Source organism: Channa argus, chromosome 9, assembly GCF_033026475.1.
Source record: "Channa argus isolate prfri chromosome 9, Channa argus male v1.0, whole genome shotgun sequence".
NCBI classification, from domain to species: Eukaryota; Metazoa; Chordata; class Actinopteri; order Anabantiformes; family Channidae; genus Channa; species Channa argus.
This window is the reverse complement of record NC_090205.1, coordinates 14,388,171-14,412,044: the sequence shown is the minus strand read 5'-3', so window position 1 is coordinate 14,412,044 and position 23,874 is coordinate 14,388,171. Positions and strand designations below refer to the sequence as shown.

The 23,874-nt window shown below is 39.6% G+C and overlaps 1 protein-coding gene across 8 annotated transcripts; it reads right to left on the bottom strand.

Moving 5' to 3' along the window:
* Positions 1 to 203: 203 nt before the first annotated feature.
* LOC137132393 (disintegrin and metalloproteinase domain-containing protein 23) lies at positions 204 to 23,332 on the bottom strand. 8 transcript variants are annotated; one of them, XR_010915111.1, is made up of 27 exons: positions 20,335 to 20,739; positions 19,556 to 19,773; positions 19,033 to 19,109; positions 15,547 to 15,610; positions 14,551 to 14,633; positions 14,351 to 14,414; positions 13,610 to 13,682; positions 12,973 to 13,043; positions 12,754 to 12,819; positions 12,469 to 12,537; positions 11,723 to 12,012; positions 11,159 to 11,243; positions 10,976 to 11,063; positions 10,086 to 10,137; positions 8,653 to 8,752; positions 8,482 to 8,553; positions 8,304 to 8,390; positions 8,137 to 8,217; positions 7,968 to 8,018; positions 7,815 to 7,878; positions 7,550 to 7,655; positions 6,922 to 7,041; positions 6,555 to 6,723; positions 5,508 to 5,619; positions 5,030 to 5,120; positions 4,111 to 4,201; positions 204 to 2,011 (listed from the first exon to the last, which is right to left on the bottom strand). XR_010915111.1 is itself a non-coding variant. In XM_067514724.1 (27 exons), the coding sequence occupies exons 2-27, from the start codon at positions 20,408 to 20,410 to the stop codon at positions 1,966 to 1,968; spliced, it is 2,475 nt and encodes an 824-aa protein (XP_067370825.1). In that variant the 5' UTR covers positions 20,411 to 20,739; positions 21,035 to 23,332; the 3' UTR covers positions 204 to 1,965. The 8 variants fall into 8 exon arrangements, 7 of the variants coding, with proteins under 7 accessions (XP_067370825.1, XP_067370827.1, XP_067370826.1 ...); XM_067514724.1 differs by lacking the exon at positions 5,030 to 5,120 and adding an exon at positions 21,035 to 23,332; XM_067514726.1 differs by lacking the exon at positions 5,030 to 5,120 and having other exon boundaries at positions 20,335 to 20,375; positions 20,501 to 20,739.
* Positions 23,333 to 23,874: the final 542 nt, after the last annotated feature.

Genomic DNA, 23,874 nt, shown 5'->3' with positions numbered 1-23,874 from the left:
ATAATCATCCTTCTGTCTAGTAAACTCTACTCACCTAAAGGAATAGTATGGCATTTCGGTAAAGAGAAAATATTATTCCCACATCTGAGGTAGAGCTTGTTGGTCAACCGAGGGGGAATCAAGCAGGGACATGGAGTTGATCTCAGTTGAGTTAAGGAGGTAAAGAAAGTTTAGTGATAATTAAAAAGACAGAGAAGTTCTACTAAAATTTGTCAGTAGTTTATTAATTGGTTCAACTGTACATGATGCAGTGAGAGAGGGACACCAGACGATGAGTAACATGTAGGATTACAACAATGCCAGTGCTATGGCAGCACCTGGAACACACCAACTATCAGCTGGACTGGAAATAATAGCCCTGCACAAGGAAACTGTTCAGTCCTTAATATGTACAGGCACCATACAGTGTGTTTGAGTGGGATTAAAAATATCAGGTTGAATGAAAAACACACAAAAAGGATTTTTATGTCCACAAATGTAAAAGAGCGCTCTCTCGCTTTTCACTGGAAATAGTAATTCAATTATGTGTCTGTTCATAATTTGAGTATATTGAAGCAAAATGAAACGAGACGTTGGAGTGGCCGGATGCAAAAGATTAGCCGATTAGCGGAGGGTTTTGTAATTCCATGTCCACATTGATGTTGTCATTACCCATAATTTTGTGCAATATCTCTCTTTGCATAGTAAATAAAAGTTATTTGTTTTTGTTGTTGACATGCACCTATTTTTTGTAGCATATTTTTCTTGCGGATTCTGGGGGCTCCCATATAGAATTGTAAGCCCACTATAGTGATTGCATGCAGCGTTGCCAGTAGAGCGGAACTTGACTTCTACTAAGAGTTTATGAGAGCAAAAGGCTAAGCCAGTATAGTGGGTGTTGATGAGGACTGTTTCGTGGGACCTGGCTGGACAGGTGAGCGCTTGCATGGACAGACTTCATGCCCTCAGCAGTAGGAGAGGCACCACTGGCTGCAGACGGAGGGGGAAAGTGCTCTGTGTCAAACAACATCCATTTGTTCAGGTGATTGGTTCTTTGGCTTTTGAGTCCCCGTTGCAGGTACTTCAAGGGCAAATCTTGTGACGTAATTCTGATGTGATCTCATTCTGAATCCCTCCAGAAATGACATGCTTCTACCCAACACCACAGCTGCTCTGTGTGCTGAAGTGACACTACCTTTTGACTTCTGTCCAGACGATCACAACAGTGTGCGAGTACCATTTTGGCCCAAATCATAATGGCCATTTTGTTTTTTAAAACTTTGCCAAATACACCCGTTATACAACATGCTAAGATAGAAAAACAAAAGCAGCTGATGTCCTTGTAAAATATGTTAATTCCAAACCTGAACTACTTTATGTACAATTTGTGTGTGTGCATTCACAATGTGGTTTGCACTGCCCTTATTGTTCCTCACATGCAGCCTCCTGAATCATCTACAAAACATAAACATGAACTATAGGAGCTTTAACCAGCTTTCCACTGTGATTGGTCTTTAGCAAGGCTTTCAGCTCCATTGGATAGTTCCTTTTTTTCTCTTTGTATGTTTTTGCGGTATATTCATAGCTTTCGTAGCCATGCAGAGCCCTGTAAAGGGGGCTCTTCATGCCAGGGGGCCAGCAAGCAGCACGCTTTGTGCGGATAATCATGCCAGGTGAGAGAGTGGTGTGGATTCCGCCTGAACGCCTGTGCACTGGCACTAAAGGATGGAAGAGGAGCTCTTTCAATCTAGAGATCAGGGTGGGCTGGGGGTTGGGGGTGGGTTGGGGACTGTTACATGGGTGAGGTGGAGTCAAAAAGGCTGCATTTCTAATGTCACTACAATGGAATTTGTTAAAATGTCCACTAGGTCTTTTTCAAGTAAATCTAATGCCAAAGATCAGCAGCAATAAGTGCAGTCCAGCTGTCAGGTAGCCTACTAAGGAAGCCTTGGAGGAGTCCGTCTGTGATAGCCATCTCTTGTTGGTTTAAATGGCTGCAGCATTGGGGTCGTATCGTCGTTTCTTCACATTTCTTATGAGGGGACAAGAAACAGGAGTCAGTATCTATTCTGATCACATCTGTTATACAGCTAGTCCAACTTGGACAAACAGCCACACTCACCTCTTCAGTTTACAATAGTGCTCATAAAAAAATGCTATATAATAAAAAAATTCACCAAATTTAAGGGGAAAAAAATGGAAGAAATCATCATTTTTATCTGTATTTTTTTTTTAAGACGTCCAAGATCAGAACGCTGAAGACAATGAAGTGAGGAAAGGTTGTCCATGTTGGCCAGTTTGACCTTGACTACAGAGACACACAGAAGCATTTATATTCACATTTACAATAATCTATAGTACTGTAATATACTTTTGTATTATGTCCAGTGTTGACAGTGTTTTTATATATGACCCAATTGACCTAAGTTTTCTGTTATGTTATAATTTGTGACAGTGAGCAGTAGATAGAAATAACGAAAATGTTCACTCAGTTTATTTAACAAAAGCCCAATAAAATCTCTTTGCTAAAATAAACTAATAACTTTAAATAAGTAGAAATATTATATGTATGTGTATATATATATCCTCTGTTGCCTTCTTGCAGACAAGCGCCAACTGGCTTGTGCGTGCAACATCAGTTTACAAGGTGAGTGTTAAGAGACATGTCTCATTACCAGTTTTGATGGGAAAGACATTAGTTCCACTCAAAACATAACCATCTGGGAGGAAAGAGCTACTCGTTAAAGGAGGGAAAGAGGAGACATAAACAACAACCACAGCAGTAGCAGCAGCAGCGGCAGCGGCAACAATAACTACTACCACAACAGTGAGACAACAACGAATACAACACCAGGAGTGACGCTTAACCTCCCCGTACTGTGGCTTGTTGTGGGGCTTCTATCACTCTGTCATGCACCTGTTCCAATAGTAGGCCAGTTGAAGTTGGCACTATTGCTCTGCGTGGGTCATGCAGTGGAAATGCGCCGTGTCTGTACCAGGTCTGTGAAGCAGGCAGCAATGGCAGCTGGTTTGGGCGGGTCCGAGGGTCCTGCTCTGCTCTACGGCGGAGCCTGGCCATCCAGGTGTGTGTGGCCAGCCATGGCACAAAGGCTTCAACCAACAAATGGTCCTGGCTTGTCTCTCTCTCTCCCCCTCTCTCTCCCTGTGTGTCGCTCTCACCACTCCATTTAAAGTCTCACCCTCAGACAGTAATGGATTGAGAAAAAGATCATGGAAGTGATGAGAGCATGACAACCCTGGACCAAATCACTCTGTGTTTGGCTCAGCCTTTGTGCAATGAATTGACCTCCTCCAAATCAACAAGTCAACATGCAGAAATGTTGTTTTATTCTTTCCTTCTTCCTTGTTTTTGTTTCAGTGACAACCATGGTGTTTGCTACCTGGCATGCTTGGTGGCTGCAGGATTGTATTTCTTATTTTCTCCTCAGGCCTACTTAAATTTAAGATGTGTAACACCCCTGTTGCTCAAGACAGCAGGCTAATCAGCAGTAGATTGGATCTTATTAAAAATAATCTATTGTACAATAGAATACATTTCCTGGCTAAACAGAGATATGTCAGAAGCCTATCCTTACATCTCAGTGGGGAAGTAAGATTTAAATTTCTTAAAATAATCAGACACAAATGTTTTAATCATTTAGCTGTTAAAAACCATCTCCCCAGGTCTGTGAAAATCTCTGTTATTAATTCCCTTTTTGATCATGCATGTCAAGCATTGAGCTCTGCCCGTCCAATCAGTTTGAGGTTCTGCTACAGATGCACAGGCACCATGCGGTGTCTCTCCAAATCATCCTTTACAAACATATGCCACAATCCACATCCTCTTGAAAGAAAACAACCAGGAATGCACAGTGGATCAAGCTGAGCATTTCAGATACTTTTCAACATGTTTCCTCTCAGTAATGACACAGTTTTTATAGAAATTACTTAATACTTTTTTGTTGTTTGTGTGTGTGTGCGCGCGCATGTGTGTGTGTTTGTGTGTGTATGTGTGTGTGTGTGTAGTGCAGCCTAGGGTCCATATTCTGTAGCAGGAGCTCAAACTCTGGTGTCTAAAAGCAGCAGGGATGCTAGAGTTACAGTAGGAGAGGCATGCGGCGTGTTGCTTACTTAAAGCCCCATCCAGTCCCCCCCAGCACTATGGCAGCCACAAGGATGGCTCCGGCGATGGAGCCTATAATAAGATTGGTGGCACTAGGACCTGTAAAGGGTTATGGGGAAAAAAACATGAGTTTCTATACTCACTTACTGTATCCATAACATGTAACTATACAATAACGTTTTCACATGGAACAGAAAACATAGCCATAACTGTGCTATTACAGTAGAATCTGAGACTGAATCTGAGAATTTATTTTGCATGCTTTCCAGCACCCTTTATTGTTTAAGGTGATGATAATGAAGTAGATGCCCTGGGAATACTTATCCATTTTTCTGGTGACAGTTGAGGTAGTGATTATATTGTTTTTAAGGTTGTGCAAAGGACCAGACCCTGGCTATTCATCACAATAAAAGTTTAATTACCCAGAGATTGTCAGGTGATATTTATGTGGCCTTGAGTAGGAGCAGAAAATGCAGAAAATGTATTTGGGGTCCCAGTCCCCACACGGCCTACCACCGACTTACAAGCCAGGTTACTAACTGGACACTTCTCTGGACTTTTTTCCATCTAAATGCCCCACATGCCCCAGAAAGGAGAGGATCACAGGAGCAACCACATAACGACTAAGAATAATAGAAAGAAAAAGGACAAGAGGAAGAGGGAGGATGGAGAAAGAGGCTTGTAATAATGGGGAACAACAGGAAGTGGCAGGAGAGGAGGAGGAGGAGGAGGCAGGGGGAATCCATCAATCAATCACACAACACTGAAAACATCCAATCACATGACAAGTATATGGTCATCACCAACACACAAGAAAACACAAAGCCACCGGGACGTACACACGGGCTCAGGCCGGCTCACGAGACCGCCCGCACACTGAGGCACAACTATGAGAGGAAGAGCTGTGAAAGGGTTAAAGATGCTTACTCTATTCCCCACCCTGTGCCTCCAAAAATCACCCCCAGGGCCAGAATGGTCCCTGCTACTGCCCCTATCAGCCTGTTAGTGGCCACGCTCACTGTGCAGAGGGAAAAGGAGCATTATTACCACCCTGTCAAAAACAAGTGACACGGTTCCCTCTGTGAAGCTTCCCACCCCCTTAACCACCTCCCCTTCTTCCCTATAAGAAACCCATCAAGTGTACAGCTGAATTGTGTGCTCATTTGAGCTTATGAAACAACCTTACCTTATGGAATGTATGTAACTCTGTTTTTGTAATTCACCTTCCGTTGCCATTTTACGTGTATGTCTTTAGGACATGAGTACACATGTGCAACTCAGATTCTAGCAGTGTGACTGAGACGGACATTACAGTACTGCAGATAAAAGCACATATATGAATCTTGGCTAAATTAACTTAGTACATTCTATCTGATGCCAGAGGTTGAAGAAGGTGAAAACCGACCCTTGGGTCCTTCATCCTGAGTGGTCTCAGGCTCTTTAGGTGGGTCAGGCATGCTACAGTCTGTCCCCGCCCAGGTGGTGTCACAGGTGCATGTGGCTTCATTGTTGCACACCTGTACAGACCATAATGAAACACAGGAGGAAAAACAGAAATGCATAAGCTTTAATTAAAGGTGCTGACACACCCGGGTAATTTTTGGAAACTATCCCCGCTCGTCACTGCCCTATCAGATGTTTGGACATTTTAAAGTTTCTGTGGATTCACCAGGCTCCCACATTAAGCTACAGAGTAAATATGATATGATATTTATCAAAGGTTGATGAAGAAAGAAGACTCTTCCAGAAACTTATCTAGATACAATATGTCACAGCTCTATTGTGGCATATTATGGCAAGTAAGGTATGAGAGCTACAATAGCATTGTGCTCACTAACAACCTTGTCAAAGGCAAGACACATCTCCAGGAAGCCTTTTGTTACTATGGACCGAACTGTGGAAAACCCACATCTCTCCTTGTAATTATGTTTCACATGAGAGGCAGGGCCATCTTACACTTTTATTATCTTAATAAGCTCAGTTGAGACACCCTTTGCCTACAGCCTACACAATGTGTACAAGAAGTCACAGAAATATAGGTTTCGATTTATTGTTAGAGCAAATCCAAATTTTAGTCTATGACTTAGTCTATTAATAACAATTATTATTACTATGTTTTGTATAAAACAATGTATATACTGCACATATTTTTATGCTACGTCTGTAATATTACTATTTTGTAACTTTTCTTTAATATCCCTATCTAAGTTTTTATTATGTACTTCTGCATGAAAGGCTAGGCTGAAACTTAAGTATTACTTTCTAAAGATGCATTATTTAGCAAATGCGCAAAAACTCTTCAACTTATTTCAATTCAAAAAGTTTATGTGGATTTTCAACTGTGATTCATCTTAAAATGTTGAAAAGTATAGGTGATGTCTGTCCCAGAAGAATGCCAACATACTGCAAAGAGTGACGTGTAAATTGTGGGTTAGTGTACACCAGGACTCACCCCATGGGCAGAGCACACCTGTCCATTAGGTCCACTTGGGCAGGCACTCATGTTGAGTGACTGGATGGGCAGACACTTGTGGTTAAGGCACATCATTGACGGCCCACAGGGAGTCCCATCCTCCACGTAGCCTAAATCAGTCTCATCATCCAAAAGAACATGACCACCACTGTGAGGAGAGTATTGAGGGAAGGAGGGAAGGAGGGTAGGGAAGAGGGAAAAAAAGTAGGACAGCAAGATTAAAGCCAGAAGAAAGGAATATAAGCCTATGCAAGGAAAATGTAAACAAACGTGACAAGAACAAGAGCACTGACAGCACATCTGGCAGCTTACAGAACATAGGATAGTTAGTTAAAACAGTGTTCACCTGCAGTCTATCACCCTGCCTTGATGGTTGAAGGAGGTGGGGGTTATGTCTCCTTTCATCATTCCAATCCGTGGGTTGCGGCCAATGTTGGTACAAAGAAGGTAACCACAGAACACATCACTGTAGAAGACAAAAAGACATATTGGTTGTCCACTTATCTTGTCTTCCCCCATCTTCAGACCCATCTATTTTCAACTGTCTGGAACAAGAAACAATATTGCACCAAAAAAGTAAAACTGTTCACAAAGTGCAAACAGATTTTTGTATTGCGCAAAACCTTTTCGAAACATGGAATGGGTTGCAAAACATTTAGTTAATTATGAAGAAGAAAACATCCTTTATTTAGGTAAAAATACTCAAATTCAATTCAATTTAATAAGGAACATGAGGCAGCACATGAGCCAGGTAAAATGCAGCAGAAATGCACTTTTCTGCAAATACATTAAATGCTTTTAAGGACAATGTTCTGTAAATGATGAGCCCTGCTACCCTTTATTGACTGGCATAAAAATAAGACTAAGTTTCTCTCTTTTCTATAACAAAAAAAAGGACAAAAGCCCACTCTGTATTTAGAAATAGAAAGACTATATGTCACTGTTAACTTAATTTGTCTTCCATTGTAACTCACTGTTTGCTGCACTGGATCCATTTCTCTCCATCTTTTCCACAGTTGCCTTTCTCTGTGCCCTCCGTGTTTAGCTTCTCATAGCAGAACCTCTCTGAACCTCCAGCCTCTGAAGAAAAGAGGGGACAAGTGAATGCCACAACAATTAACTTTCAACTGACTTTCCCATAAGTTTGTTAATTAGAATTATAACTTAAAAGTTAATTATAACATCTCTTAATGGTGACACTGTTAACAGCTGATGTGAAACAAAGACTAATAATCTTACTTGACCCCCAAATGTATTTACACTGGTTCTCTCTGGTCTTGCACTCTCCATTGTAGCAGCGGCCCTTCAGACAGTTAGAGAAAGACAATGAATACATTTTCAGTCTTCAGTTCCCAAACAGCTCTGTCCAAGTCCTGTTATCAGTCTACATACCTGGTTCACCTGGCAGAAGTAGCCATCTTGTTTATGAAGGTTGGGTGGGCACTATAAAATGTGATAAAAAATATGATTTCTTAAGCATGAACATTAAATTAAAATAGAAAAAAATAACAGAGATGAATAATTTGAAAACAGAATAATGTGAAAATGCTACACAAAACACCTGTCCAGAATCCCCAGAGCAGGTCTCTGAGATATCACAGTCATTCACAGCATAGCGGCAACTGTAACCTCGTGGATAGAACTGGCAAGAAAAGGAGAGAAGTGAAATGTATAATGGGCCGTAAAAAAATGTTTGCAATGTAGAACTTTGAAAAAAAAAGCTCATACCAAACATGTGTTATTGCAGCATGGCCCATCACTGCAGTGCGCCCCGTTTGCGAGGGAACACTTCTTACAGCATTCTTTATAACACTCCTGAAAGTAAACAGAGAGAGAATTAAACCCCTTTTGACCAAAAAACGCAACAACAAACAGACATCATTCCCTGAAATAAAATGTAACTCACTGCTCTCGCTCCGCAGTCACACTCCTCTCCCACTTCTACAAATCCATTTCCGCATTCTGTCGCCTCAAACAGCTGCCAGAAGACATACAGAGAGTGTAAAAGATACAAAAACATGTGATTTATGACAACTGTAACATGCAAAAGAAGAAGGATGAAGAGGGAGATTTTAACCTTTGTTGGCCTGTTAAACAGACATGATCCTCCACCTTTCAACAGGAACTCCTTGTAGTCTGAGATGCTGCATTTGGAGAACCTCCGTGCGTGTTGGACACTGACGAGACAGAATACCAGCTGATAATTAACCAGAACTAAAAGCATGGTTCAAAATGTTGAGGGTACAACTTTTCTAATTACAATTATAACCACATTTTTGTTTTCAGTACTGTAGTGTCTTATTATATTTTGGACATTGTTTATGCTGTTTATTTTCAAAATCTGTTTTTGCTATCTATCAGTGTTTATGATGTATGTTCATAGATGTTCCTGTGCCATGGAAATACAGTGTGACAACAAGAGCAAAGCATTAAGTAGTTAAGTAGTAACATAATTTAAAGCGACAACAAACAGACAATCCATGTCTGAATAGCCCACATAGAAAATTTAGAATAATTTAGAATATGTACATTTACACAGCACTACCTAAGAATATAGGTGTATAAAGTGTATAATGTGACAACAGAGTCACATTATAAATTACAAGTTTTGTTTGATCCATTTTACACTCCATTTCCAGTCATTTGTTCTTTGGCAAACTGATTGATGTGTTGCGCTCAGTGTGTAATTAAAACATTTCTCCCAATATAAAGGGAAGGGCGACAACAATTTTAATATGAAGGGTTGAGTCTCATTCACTGTAGTTGTTCTTTAATTAAACTGTCATTAAACTGAATTTATTAACAGGTAAACGTAGAGAGATGGTTTTAGTTTGCATTAACTATGGAACAGCATCACTCTTAAAATGTATATTCCACTCATGCAAAATCCTAAGTCATGCAGTCTACATGCTTTGCATCTTGATACTGCTTGAACTACAGTACAGTACACTTCCAGTCAGCAACACAAACACAAGTGATTCATATTCTCCAATGTTACATGTTTTCAACTCATCAAAAAGATCAATAAACAAAAATGCTAGTGAGAGCAAATAAAACACAGTATAGTATGTCAAAATAAAATAATGAATAAAATTACAATGGAATGTTGAAATAAAATACCTGTGATTATAAAAGAGTTACTGGTGCTTCTTTGAGTTTGCCCTCGCCACATTTGTCATGTAATAGTATTTTATAAAGTTACATTGACTTTTATAACAGGTAATGAGACTCATCCTGCACCAGGTGTAAATGCATTATCTATTACTTATATTCTTTTGCTGCCTAGATAGTTGACTAACAGCATAATTTCTATCAGATAGCAATAAAAACATAACGTGTATATTTAGACCGGTTCTGCAGTTTAGCAGTCTGAAAGCATCACTCCCAGAGTACGAGAAAATTATTGACTGCACATTAGGAAACATATATAGTGTTATACTATCTCTCTCTTTAGCCAGTGTGTGTATATTTGTGTGTGAGTGTGTGTCTAAAGGATATGTTGGACATTACCCCGTGTCTTCCATTATACAGCCAGTCCACGATTCTGCACAACCACATTCCTCTGCAATTAGAAAAAAGACAAACAAAAAAATACAGGGACGGATCAAATCATACAAAGGAAAAAGTAAGGACTTTTTTCCTAACACAATTAGAGGTAATAAACAAAAATATCATGATACAATTCCCCTTTCGTCTCTCAAAGAGAATTAGCAATTACTATTAGATTTAGCACCAGATTTTCAACTTTCTGCAACACAACAAATTATTCCTTTACTCTATTTTGTACTGACATACACACACTCACATATGAAGCTTGTCCATCAGAAGAATTCCTCTGATGATTTATTTTGAGCAAGTAGTCTTCTAACATGGCAGATGTTTGATGACTCTGCCTCATTAAGCACTGTAATCCCATAATTGACTGCATAAATCCTGACTCAGCTTTGTCTACATTTTGAGCACTTTTTTCAATTAGTGCATTTCTGTTACTCCTGGCAATGGACTTAACAGGAAACTTTTTGCTCCAATCAAGCTCTCTGTGGACAGTATTATAACAATTTATTACCAAATAAAAAAGGCACACATAAACCCCACAGGAACATTGCAAGACAAGACAAAAAAATAGAATTAGAATTGAGGTTTATTTATTTAGGAATGAGACACATTCTAGCTAAGGTTGTCTAGAGGTGTAGTCTGATAACAGTTTTCAGCCTGCAGTGAAAGATGGACAGTGAGTTTGCTGGAGTTCATTCCAAAAAAAATGGGTCTAGGAGAACGAGAGGCTTTGATGATTTTTGCAGTTTGAGTGACCTTAAACCTTGGGATTTTAGCTCTGAATAGCCCACCTTTCCTAGCTCACTTATAGGAACTGAAAAAATGATCATTTCTTTCATGTATACTTCTCTTTGATGCCGGGTCCCACTGAATACCCAGATTCTGTGCCAGGCTCTGAGACAGAGATGCTGCCATGGACCAGGTGGTGCCATACTGTGAACACAACAGAGAACAGAGATTTTTCACCTACTGTTACAATCTGCAGCCGGTGTACAGAGTGATACTGGATGTCAGACATCAAATCTAACCTCATTGACCCCTACTCCACGGCTCACAGAACACATACCCCCAAAGTATGCAGCGCTGCTTCTGCGGTAATGGAAGGTAACATTTCTACAAGAATGATGGATGACACAGAGATAATCAAGAAATGGAAGAAAAAAATCTGAGGATCTGATCAGTCAGCAAGAACCTAATTATTCAATACAATACACACACAATTTAACATACAGGTAGTTGCCGTATACCTTGATCAAAGCATGGATCAAGATACAAAAAATTATGTCAAGCTAAGATCTCAGGTGTTTTGCATCCAGGCTTTGCCGTGCAAAACTGGTTTCAACAACACAAAAAAACCAAACACGATTAAATGGAGGAAAGACATTCTTCTAGATAGAACGTATTTAAATTAATACGCTTTCAATTTGCTTACATGTTTATAGTTAAATTAATACATAAGGAAAAATAAATACTACAGAATACACCCCAAAGTTTTTGTGTGCACATTGTAACATAAAGCGTGCATGTAACAGGCAGAGCTTTACTAAAGGACAACACAAACACAATCTATTAAAAATGTTTGAAACACTTACGAAAAGAGGTGCACAGCATCGGCGTGTTGCTTGATGCTCTGTTGCCGGTACTTGGAGAAATCACGCAGCATTTCCAGTGGTTTCACACTTATGGGGATCTGATCCTTGTCTGTCCACATCTCCACGGCAATGAGCACCACACGTGTATGTAGTTGCTCTTTGAAGATCTGCCATTGAAGTGTGCAGTGATTGGAGGAAAAAAGTAAAGACAGAAAAAGAGGCAGAGAGAGAGAGAAAGAGAGAAGAAACAGCACAGGGAGAGGAGAACAACACTGGGTGTGAATCTGAATCTGATTTATGTGAGGAGGACAGATGAGAGGATGCAGAACAACAGGAGCAGGGAGGAACAAGGGGAGAGTTAATGCGCTTGACCAGAACAAAGAACTAACACCAGCAAAATAAGGACTAACAATAATACATATACAGTGCAGGTCAGACTGAGAGGTTAATTCCATTATTACACATGAGGAGGTGCTGTGCCAGAGTTGTGCTTCACTTACTTATAAATCCATGAGCACACAGAGTAGGTATATATTTTGAAGCTGCCTTTTAGTTGTAACTGCAACCCACTAGTTGCTAAGACAAAGTGTTGTACAGTACATAAGACTGATACTGCCATTTCTTAAGTCATACCATTAGTGTGTCGCTGATAGAAAACAACAAAGCACGCTGTAAACAAACTATAAATGGATCCAAATAAAGTATACAGTGCACATTTCGTGAGAGAAACTTAAGGGTTTACTCACGGCATCCACAAGATTCACCACTGACTTGGCAAAATTTCTTGTGTGCTGCTTGGTCTTGTGTCGTTTACACTACAGTCAAAAAGAGAAACAACAGAGGGAAGATTAATAGGCTGCAGTGATTTGTTGTTGCAAACTCAAAACATTATGCTACATCCGGTGACACTGCTCCCTCTTGTGGGATAAAAGCATATCTAAAATCTTAATTTTATTTTTATTTGGATAGAAACTACCAGATACAGAGAGACAAAGGATAAAAGAGAAAATTGTTTCAGTAAAAATACCTACCATACTGTGGTCACTGACAATCATGAGCTCTATGTACTTCATCTCCTCAAATGTACTACGAGGCATCTAAAATAAATACAAAAACAGAAGCAATGAGCCACGAGAGTCTGAAACACTTTTTTTTACATTAATGTTATGTTATTATTGTGAAACCATAATAAAATATTTTAATGAATGGGTGGAGTCAACGGGAAACCAGCAGTGAGATCAGAGACTTACAGCTCGCTTTTTCCTGCGCTTCGGCCAGAACAAGTCATCCAGCTCTGAGAAGAGCCGCTGCTGCTCCTCCACTGCATACATACACAAGTAAACAGTGACACACATGTTCAAATATTTACAACTGGGTGTGTTTGTTTGATGATCTTCAGAGATTTATTTTTGTTATGTTTGTTTGTGCCATTTCAAATGCCATTTTTCTCCTTAAAGCACTGTGTTAAATTAAGCATGATAGATGAAAGAAGAGACGTAAAACTTGCCAAAATACTATAAGTGGGAGCAACACAACATTGACAACATCATTTTATATCAAATTGTAATCCAGTCACCTTCACTGCAGGTGAAACTGGAATTACTGCCTCTCTGTTCTATGTGTCCTCCAACCACATAAGTTGTAGTATACATATTTTTCTGTCATGACTCAAATCAGGTCAACCTTGATTTCAAGTGGATTTTTATTCAACAATTGAAGGAAATGCCTCACTTAGAGGTAAAGCTTGGTACACTCCAAAAAGTCCCTACCATACTTGTTTGTTGTGAAGAGATACAAAGGGATAAGAGAGCTGTGGTGATGGTGAGAGGTGACGGACTTGTGGAGAAAGTTGTGTAAGATGATGGTGGAGCGATTGGAACAATTTACCCTGTTCCTCTGAGTCACTGTTCCAGTGAAGGGAAGCAGTCCTTCTTAGTTTATGAGGCCTTGCAGCTGTATCCTTCAGAGTGAGATAAACAAGTGATAAAAGGCAAAGAGATACAGTGTTAAGTATGGAAATATTGCAAAGGAACACATTTTTATGTACAAAGAAACTTACTTGCACTAAGTAAATGTACAAAAACAAATGGGAAACATTTCTGACTAGAGATACAGTGATGACAGCAACATTAGTAAGAAGAGTTAGATTATTGTTATCTTTGTTACCTTTAACAGGTTAGTATTGGGAAGATGTGCTCATATGACTCTGTTGTGTTGCTGTATCTGTGCTCCATATTAACTATGTAATTAATGAAGCCCCTCTAGCAGCCCTGTGACATTCTAACATGCTCACAGCAGCAATGGTAACATGTGGATGTTTAGCACATATGATGTTTAGCAACTTCAGCATTTAAATGCAGCGTGTTAGCATAATAACTTTTCATTAGCAATGAACACAAAGTAGGAGTGCCTGAGAGGAATTGTAATTATTTTGCATGTTTTATCTGAGGTTTCATCTGATACAAGCTCTTCCTTTATAAACCTGGGTGATTAGGACATCCTAATCCAGCTATCTAAATCTAAACAGCAGAAGGGACAGAAGGTTGTGCATACAGAATAAAGGTGAGTGCTAAGGAGTAGCAAGGGAAAAACATGTATGATTCATATTTTGGTTCGGGAATAACTTACAATTGAATGAGTCTGTTGTAAGGGCTCAATTAGGTACATATAGACTCCATCGTCAAACATCCCACTGGTAGGCAGAAAAAGAAGAGAAGAGAGAGAAGCCAGTCGATACTCAGTCAATAGAAGCGGGGGAGCAGAGATGAGTGTATCCACACATATTCTGAACATGACGAGGATTACACACAACTCTACTGTTCACTTACTGCAGCCCATTGCAGGTAGATAAGGCCACTTGGGAGTTATTGTTCCCTCTCACCTCACCGTGGTAGTAACAGTGCTCCCCGCCCTGGGGGGAGAAGACAGTGCTAAAGCCCATAATTAAAGCAGCGTTAGCGCCAACACAACATACAAACCTGTGTTTACACTGACAGATCACCTACATTCGTCATTACTGTACAGTAAATGGTGAATGTGTCAGTTTTGCACTTAATCATCGTGTGTTTGGTTTATGATGCATTTTTAGGCTGCAACCGCTTGTCTCACAGATGTCAGTTTGGCATACATTCAGTGTGTTGCAGGGGGGCTCAATCCATGTGACGGTGGGCACTGGTACTATCTGATACTATCTCAGTTGTCAGACCCAGAGTGAGCAGAAGACTTGTTTCCCTTCTACCTCTCGGCCCCCCACCTCCCCTTTTATCTCACTTCACCCATCCCACGCTGCACTTCTACTGCAGAGTGCTTTCTCTCCCTCATCATGTGACCAGAGCTCCAGCAGGAGGCTGCAGGGGAGCAAAACCCTGCTGATTCAGCTACAGTATACCCTGCCCAGCCCTCTGCCTGAATCAGCAGCACCAAGAACCAGCTTTCTGCTTCCCCCACTCACTCTGTCTAGTATGTTCTCTTCCTTCTGTTTTATGAGAAATAACTACTTCTATGTTTTTTCTTTCTATGTATCTATCTATCTATCTATCTATTTATCTATCTATCTATCTATCTATCTATCTATCTATCTATCTATCTATCTATCTATCTATACAGCTACAGTGTTAATTCCATTATCCGTTCACTCCATACAAGTAATGTGATTTACAGGACATCTGTATTCACTTCTATTTCTGTCTTTGGCTTTGAAGCAAATTTCTTAAAGTTGACACAAACCATATTTGTGTCTTTTGTTTTAACCACAATGAGCATGACTGTACAAAACAGAAACAGCAGGAGACATTGCTTTAGCCACACTCCACCATTTAATTTACCTTCGATAGAACAGGTTTACCCTCTTCATAGTAGATCTCAACATAATCTGAAGATAGCAAGCCACTGAAAAACACAATGTAGTGGGTTAGGGTGGAAGAATGTGACGGGTGACAATAACACAAACAAGTCTGTTCCTTCTTTCTCTGACTCACATAATGTGGTTTTAAACTAGTGGTAAGTGCTGCTTTTATTGGCATTTAAACAAGATCACCCTTCACCACTGTATCTAAGTTAGCCAGTCCAAACACTTGGGATCTCAAAAGTGCAATATAGATATTAGATGTTACCTGGACTCATGAACTTACTTCCAAGCATTAATTAGCACTGTAAGATGCTACACAGACAAAATTCCATTTGCTTAAGTGATTTCAGTTATAAAAAGATGTTAAATATATTGTCAAGCACAGTTTCTAATTTTGCCTTATGATGTAAAAGTAAAACAGAAAATGTAAAAGAATGATCTGAAACTCCATTTTACATGAAGGGTTCTTCCTCAGATTTCCACAAAATCAGATTTCTGGTTAAGTAACAGCACATATACAGTAAGAGGAACAGAAACAAGTAATTGTGTCTGAAAAGCTGCCAATGATCCCTAATGCGATGCATTTTTGTAAGGCCTCGCATTCACCTTGAAAACAACAGTGGTCCGGGCAGCTTCTGTTGTCTGAGTCAGCGTCCATCACCATTACACACACTCAATCTGTTAGCTGACAGCTGATTTCAAGAGGCTGCGATTTCTGCCACAATGACGCTTTTTTCTTTTGAGTAACCTTGCAAATCAAAAACTCCTTTTTGTTAAAATGTAGTGGTGTGGCAGGAAATAGAAAGGATGAACATGATGAATCTGTCTCGTGACACCAGGAAGTGCACCATTATGAGAGGAGAGCCAAGGCATGAGCGACATCTGCGAGAGATTCCTGGGTGAGGGGCTATTTTTAGCTTGACAGATGAGGCAGGGAGAGGAGAGTGGGCCATATCAGAGTGTATTGGTATTTGGATGACTGGGTGTGTGGACCGTAATACAAAACAAGGACGAGTAAAGCTTTGAAATTTGAGTGTCTTGAGGTTTGTTTGTGTTAATTGTAAGATCTGTGAAAGTGCATGGAAACTACATGATGGAGGTTGTCCCATAAATTCCCTCAGTCCACGATGTGTGCCACAATGCAGCAGAAGCAGCAGCAGCAGCAGCAGCAGAGACAAGACAGACAGATGCAAGGCAGAGAGGTAGGACCAAAAAACTGCAGGGGGTTCTTATGCCTGGCGCCAGATCAAAAGCAGCTCTGAATCCTTTAATGACAAACAAGGCTGTCATATCATACTGTTAAAGCACTGATACATAAAAATAACTTGTTCTGAGTCTAAATAAATGAAAGTGCTCTAAAGATGGTTCACCAGTATTAGGATATTCATTTCAAGCTGAGAAAGATCTGAAACCCATCTCAGGTAACTCTTCACGTCCTATAATGCTACATGAACATGGTCCAATTACTATCAATACAATTAACTAAAGCATCTTTTCTGTAAGAAAAACTACTTCCTGGGTTTGTAATCCCAGCTGAAGAGATAAAGTAGCACTCATTGGCAGGCTGCAGACCTATCTATATTTAGATCAGTACTGTCGCAACAACACCAAGCAGAATTCAAACCCCTGTTCTCACACAAAAAAGGCACACACTGAAGTTAGCTCATGTATCTCAAAGATAACCTACAGCACAAGCAAACAGCTGGGTATCAAGGTGACCCTTCCCAGGCTCTGAACTGATGTGAAGAGCTGATGTTGTATGACAGGGTGATTCCTGAATGCCTGAGAATGTACCGGACATCATCTACTAAATACAATGCACAGTGAGAAACTGTGGAGGGCAAGGACAAAAAGGACAAGAAGACATCTGTCTCTATGCTAGTTAACAAGTGCTACAAGTATTTCGACATGCTATGCTTCAAAGATTACATGCAGAAAAACACACAACAACAAAAAAGTTTGAGTAAAAACATGTAAAAACCTGTGCACTTTTGTAGAAAAAACAAACGTGCCTAATATATTAAGTTAAAACTGAGTGAAGACATAGCTTTTCATGATACATGTGCATCAAATGACACTATAGGTTTTCATCATACCTGTGGATCAGCCGTGTGCAGAAATGCTGAAATCTGCTCCATGTCAACATATTAGCACTAAAAATTACTACAAATTACTAGTAACACCGAGTTTTATTTGGAGGGCTCTGTTTTTACAATTTAAAGCTACACTTATGGTAGGAAAGGTTTATGGAACTTCCTTTGCGCCGCCTGTGGTTTGGAAAGACTTCATTGACATTGTCTGTCAGAAAAGTGGCGTACCGCTTCATACCAGCACACAGACTGACGGACCTACAGCATGTCTCAAGATCTAACACCACTCTGACATGCAAACAATATGAAAATTTAACATTTTGTTCTGTTACAGAATTTAGCTTTAAATCCCATTAAAGGACCTGAAATTCAATCAGCATTACTAAGTCCTTGTACACATGCACATTAAGCCCTCACATGTAGACCAGCTACTTTGTGAGGGGAGCAAATCAATATCATTGAGTGTCTAGAACCTTATGTCTCTGATTGCCACACTGGTCACAGACCGCAGAATAACTGCCTCCTCACTCTTTTTGATGGAATTTAGTTAAGATAAGGACGTTGTTTTCTAGTAAAACAGTATGTCTTTAGTATCTGGTAGCTGAACTAAAATTGCTCTTTGCATTTGGAGGATTCTGGAAAACAGAAAAAATTACAAATTACAGTTTCCTTAATTACATTATCCTCAACTGATGCTGCATTAATCACTAACCCGACATAAAACAGCAGGTATCATTAACAAACAACATTCTTTGAAAGACGAGAATCGCAAGTGTTGTCATTTTGGTTTTAAATACTGCTCTTAGGGATTTGATCTTTGATCTTTATACCTAATGTTTCTGTTAAATTCATCTTCATTCAGCTCCAAGACTGTCTGCGTGTCATATTATCATATTACGTCGTGTTATTATCAACAATATGGTCTGTTGATGCACATGTTTACACATTTGAATCCCACTTTTGTGGGATTCCTTAACATTTTTTCGACATCATATGACTCCCAGTGCACAAGAATGTATTAGGAAACCAAACTCCTAATTACAACTTTGCTGGTTTCCTGCAATTTTTTTGGTATTCTTTATTATATAACCATGTCAGTGTGTATCCCTGACCGATGCACACTGATACCATTTCTTCAACTTGGCTAAAACAGGTCTACTGGGGCTCCCTGGAACCCCAGGATGAATATACACTGACATTCTGTAGTTTTAAAGTAAATGCACATCATTAAGAATTTGACCTTGACAGTAGATTGTGGAGTGAGACACATATAAATCACTCTCACTGGAAGTTACAGCCTAGCAGTTAGTTAAGACTAATGGTCTCGCTAGCTGAATGTTATCTATAATACCCATTGTTTTATGAGTACTTACTTGTTCAGTGTTAGATCCAGAACATATCTGGAGCCAAACGCCTCCAACTGGAAACTGGCTTGGGCGAGGTGGACTGCCTGTAAGGGAGAGAAGTGTAGTCACTGCAGACGATGGCGGTTTGCAAAGTATAAGATGAATTATATCAGCCAACAGAGCAAAAATCCTCTGGAGTCCATCTTCAACATCATCTGCAGCCTAGTGCACAAATAACAGATGTGGTGTATAATTGACAGCTGGTAATGTGCAGTGGGTATATCGGAAGAAAGGCTTCCTTCAGCATGGTCGCTCTGCCATCGTTCCAGTTGTAAAGAGCTACATAAAGTTCATTAATGTGCTCTGTGTGTATTTTTGCTTCACCTGCCAATGTACAATAAAACTACATATAATTTAACAAAATGGATATGGACTTACAACTTGACGTGACTGGAAACTCTTGCTACTGATTATAACAGTATTTCTAAGAAATAACTTCTTATCACCTCCCAGTATCAATCTCCCACATCCTCCCTCTGTGCTGGTGTACCTGGCCCTCTGAAGCCTGGTTCTTAACCCTGGTGTCCAGGTCATGATAGGTACTCTCAGAGTCTTCGTTCAGGTAGTAGATCAATCGTGAGGGGTAGGTGATCACATGCTCTGCTGCATGGTGTGTTGTGTTGTCTTTAGCAGGTGCTGCAGTTGCCTGTTGCTTCAGCAGACCTGGCAATGCGTCCCTCTCAACCTTGTCCTCTACTCCTCCAGAAACTGTAAGAGATTGCACATCACACACACAAACACACACATACACACATACAAAGTAGTTGTGATCCTTTATTCATGAATCACACTGATAACGAGGCATATGGCCTCTTCAGGACACACTTCATTAAAATTGGTTACACCACCTACTATACTGACAACCACATTGATCAGTTAAGGTGACTGAGAATGCTGAGTATAAACGACTTAATTTAATTTAAAGCTACTTTGGATGATCTTATTTACAAAGAGACAAACTCCACCATACAGATAAATGCAGCCTCACAATACAACAGCAGTCTCAGCGACCAGTTAATTCAAATATTGTAAATATACATAATAGAGGGAAAAAAATATATATTCTGAACAAAAGATGCTGTAGTCTGCCCTCACGCATCATCACGTTGAGACGCCGCATAATAAATGAAATAATTATTTTTTTGGTGAAAACGCGCGATAATGGTCTGCAGTAGATCGTCACACGTTATTTTTAAGCCAACACAAAAAGTGAAAGGTTTTTTAATTAGATGAAAGTGGCAAAAGCAAGCAGGCTATTGCAATACCTACCGGATGACGCTAGTGATGGATGAAGCCCGGGCGATAGAATGCTGGCGAGCAAAGTGGACAGAAATATCAAATGCATGATTCATATTTGATAACTGGAAAATAACAATATCAACACATCAACGCAGTGAAGAGCTTGCGGCCCATCGTGGCGGCGGAGTTGCCTTGCATGGGAGCTTTCTTCATGGATTCAGGCACCGGGGTTGTTGCTGCAGTAGCGGCTGAGGAGGATGAGGAGGAGGAGGAGGGCGGGGGGAGCAGAAAGAAGGCGGTGGCCAGGCAGCTACTGGAAGTCAACCAGCAGACTCCTCCTCGATGAGCACAAAGATGTCCTTCCTCCCCAACGGAGCCACAGGAAACAGGGCCACAGGTGACTTCGACTGCATGGCAGTAAGATCACAACAGCCACTGACAAACAGAAAATGAGCGATGACACCGGAGTACACACACACTCACTCTCCCAATACATTTAGCAAAGAACAATTGAGTATTTAGGAATACAAATACATGTTTAGGAATTCAAAACTAAAGTGTTATATTTTTTTATAATATTTATTACAGAAGGTAAAATATTTATTTATTGTTTGCTAAATAGCCACTTATATAAGGCTTTTATCCAAAGCGCTTTACAATGTTGATTCCCATTCACCAATTCACCAACATTCACATACCGATGGCATTGGCTGCCATGCAACGTGCTCACCTGACCCACCGGGAGCAACTTGGGGTTCAGTGTCTTGCCCAAGGAGACTTCAACATGTAGCCAGGAGCAGGGATTGAACCACTGACCCTTTTGTCCTTGGGTAACTGCCTAGCCAACTGAGCTACAACTGAGACCCACCCGCCGACCAGAATGAGAGTCAGAATCAGAAAACTGTTTATTACTAGGCACAGTTAAGAAAACTTAACAGTACTAGGAATTTTACTTGGTGTAAGGTGCAACCACATAATCAAAAATATAAAGTTAAAATGCAATGGTGTGACACACAACAAATATGAAGTATGTACACAGAGATAGAATAAAATACAATGAAAATAGTAAATGATAAATAATAAACTGTCAACAGGCTGACCGCTGTGGGGAAGAAACTTTATACAGTATATAACCCACAGAGTATATAGGTATTTTAGTCAGTCAGTTTTAGTAAACAATATGCTATTATGATGTAAGGATTAGCTACTACATTCCGGCTTTTCACTAGGACACTGTGAAATCTGCTCTTGAGTGGAAGAACAACACCACAAAATACTCCACATGTAGAAACACATTTACAGATTTAAAGAAGGAGTAGTACAACGCTAAAAGCTAACATGGACACTAGCCATTAAAGGATAAGTTAAGCAGCATTTTAATTTTTAAATGTATATGCAACCTAGTACCTACTTTATACACTAACATTGGGTATTTAGCCTATGTATCATATTACAGAAAGTGATCCAACAGATCCTCCAACCTTTATGGCCCTATAGGTACAAACGGTCTACTTGGTTGTATTTCACAGGAGGAGAGTCTAAATCTTGCACTCTGGTGTGTAAATTATTTCACATTAATATAAAGTTTTAAATTATACCCATGAAATAGTATTGAATAGAAAAACAAAAGAGGAAGTAACAAGTACTTTAAAATAATACTTAAACTTACATACACTCCTGTATGGCCTCAATAAGGTCATACAGGAGTGCATTTCATTAAGAGGTCGTTCTAATGTTTTGCCACCCTTATACATTTTTAAATATGGTGGCCAAACAATTAGAAGCACCTCTTAATGTAATGCAGTCCAGTATGACCTCAATAATAAACACATAGTAAAATTATCACCTTTCTGACAATTTTAAACAAAAAGTGAGAAATTATAACCCTGTAAATGTTGAATTTGTGGCAGAGCTGCTATATTAGATTGCATTTGAATTTACAGGTGTACCTATTGTAGTGGCAACTGAGTGTTTATCTGCATTATCTTCTAACTGACCTTTGACTAATTGGGTCACAGCCTCTTATAGAGTGTGAGTGAGATCTCTCACAATGTCCAGCTACATGAATGCAGCATCCTATATAAACATTGTTGTTTTTACATGTTATTTAATGCATTTGGGTGAACATTATTCCCTTCTTTTTCTTTCCCATTGTAACAGTAAGAAACATGCAAACCCAATAATGCTAAATGCAAACAGGTTGAATGTTGTTGGCTCTGTTTATAGAGCCATACATCTCTCAATTTAAGTGGCTTTCAAACATAAAAATAATATATTTGCGAATGAAATTTTGAACTGCATCTCCAGTTGTATGCATGTTGTTTAGTTAAACAAATGTCTCCATCAGTCTCCTACTGTTTTTCATTTTCACATTTATAATGATTGTGAGTTATCTGCAAAACACTTTGAACTGCATGAACCTGTATAAAAGATGCTATATAAATAAACTTTTGATTGATTAATTGAGATGTAATAACTTAAACAACATCTATGTCTAGATGCTATTGTCCATGTTTAAAGTCACTGTGAATGTTATTGCATGCGTGTATTTCCTGTAACAACTAGTCCAAATATGGATTCATAAATGCATCAGTTATCTGTGTTCTCCTGTTTAAGGTCGCAGGGGGGCTGGAACCTATCCCAGCTGTGATAAGGATGAGAGGTGGGGTTCACACTGAACAGGATGTCAGTCTTTCTCAGGGCCAACACACAGAAAAATACACAGAGACAGATGACCATTCACACTCACAATCACACTTACAAGCAATTTATTCTAAAATGTGGGTCTTTGGACTGTTGGAGGAAACCAGTGTACCCAGTCTCACACAAGCAGGGGGAGAACATACAATCTCCACAGAGAAAGGCCACAGTTAGGCCGGTGCTGGAGCTGGTCAAAACCTGACATACTTATTCTTGATAAAACTATGGCAATAAATTCTGTATCTGCAATAGCCAGAGCTGAAACCATGAACTATAACCTCAGATAGTCATTCAATTTTTAAGATAATTTGAAAGCAAAAACAACAAAGTTCACTAGTTATAGCTTCTAGTAAAGTAAGTTGACTGAATATGTTGGCCTTTCGGTTGTGTTGCTTAAGTCAGTAAGTGAGGAAAAGCATGATTCAAGAGTTAAACAGAATACGATTGCTCAATTTGGCTTCCTTAAAAGCCACTGTGGGAGCAGTGTTCTCTCCAGTCATTCTCTTCCTTAGATAAACTAGATAGACTGTTGAAAAATAATTTGAGCAAAATCTGTTTTAAAGAACTGTATTGGCATTGTCTTCACCATTGCTGCAATATTCTTAAATTCATTCAAGCAGTAAGGGTATACCTTTTTTTAAAAACACAACATGTCCTGTTGTTGCCATACACTATGTACAGCTATTTTATGAAAAACAATCCAGCTTTTGCATAATCCTCTAGCACTGAAATATTTCAGTGCCAGACGAGAAATATTATTATATTGCAATCCAGGCCGCCTGCACGTCCGCATTCCAACCTTGGGGTTTACCACAGGTTCATTGTCTTTGAATCAGCAACAAGCAACAAGTTGCTAAATTCGGGGAAAAC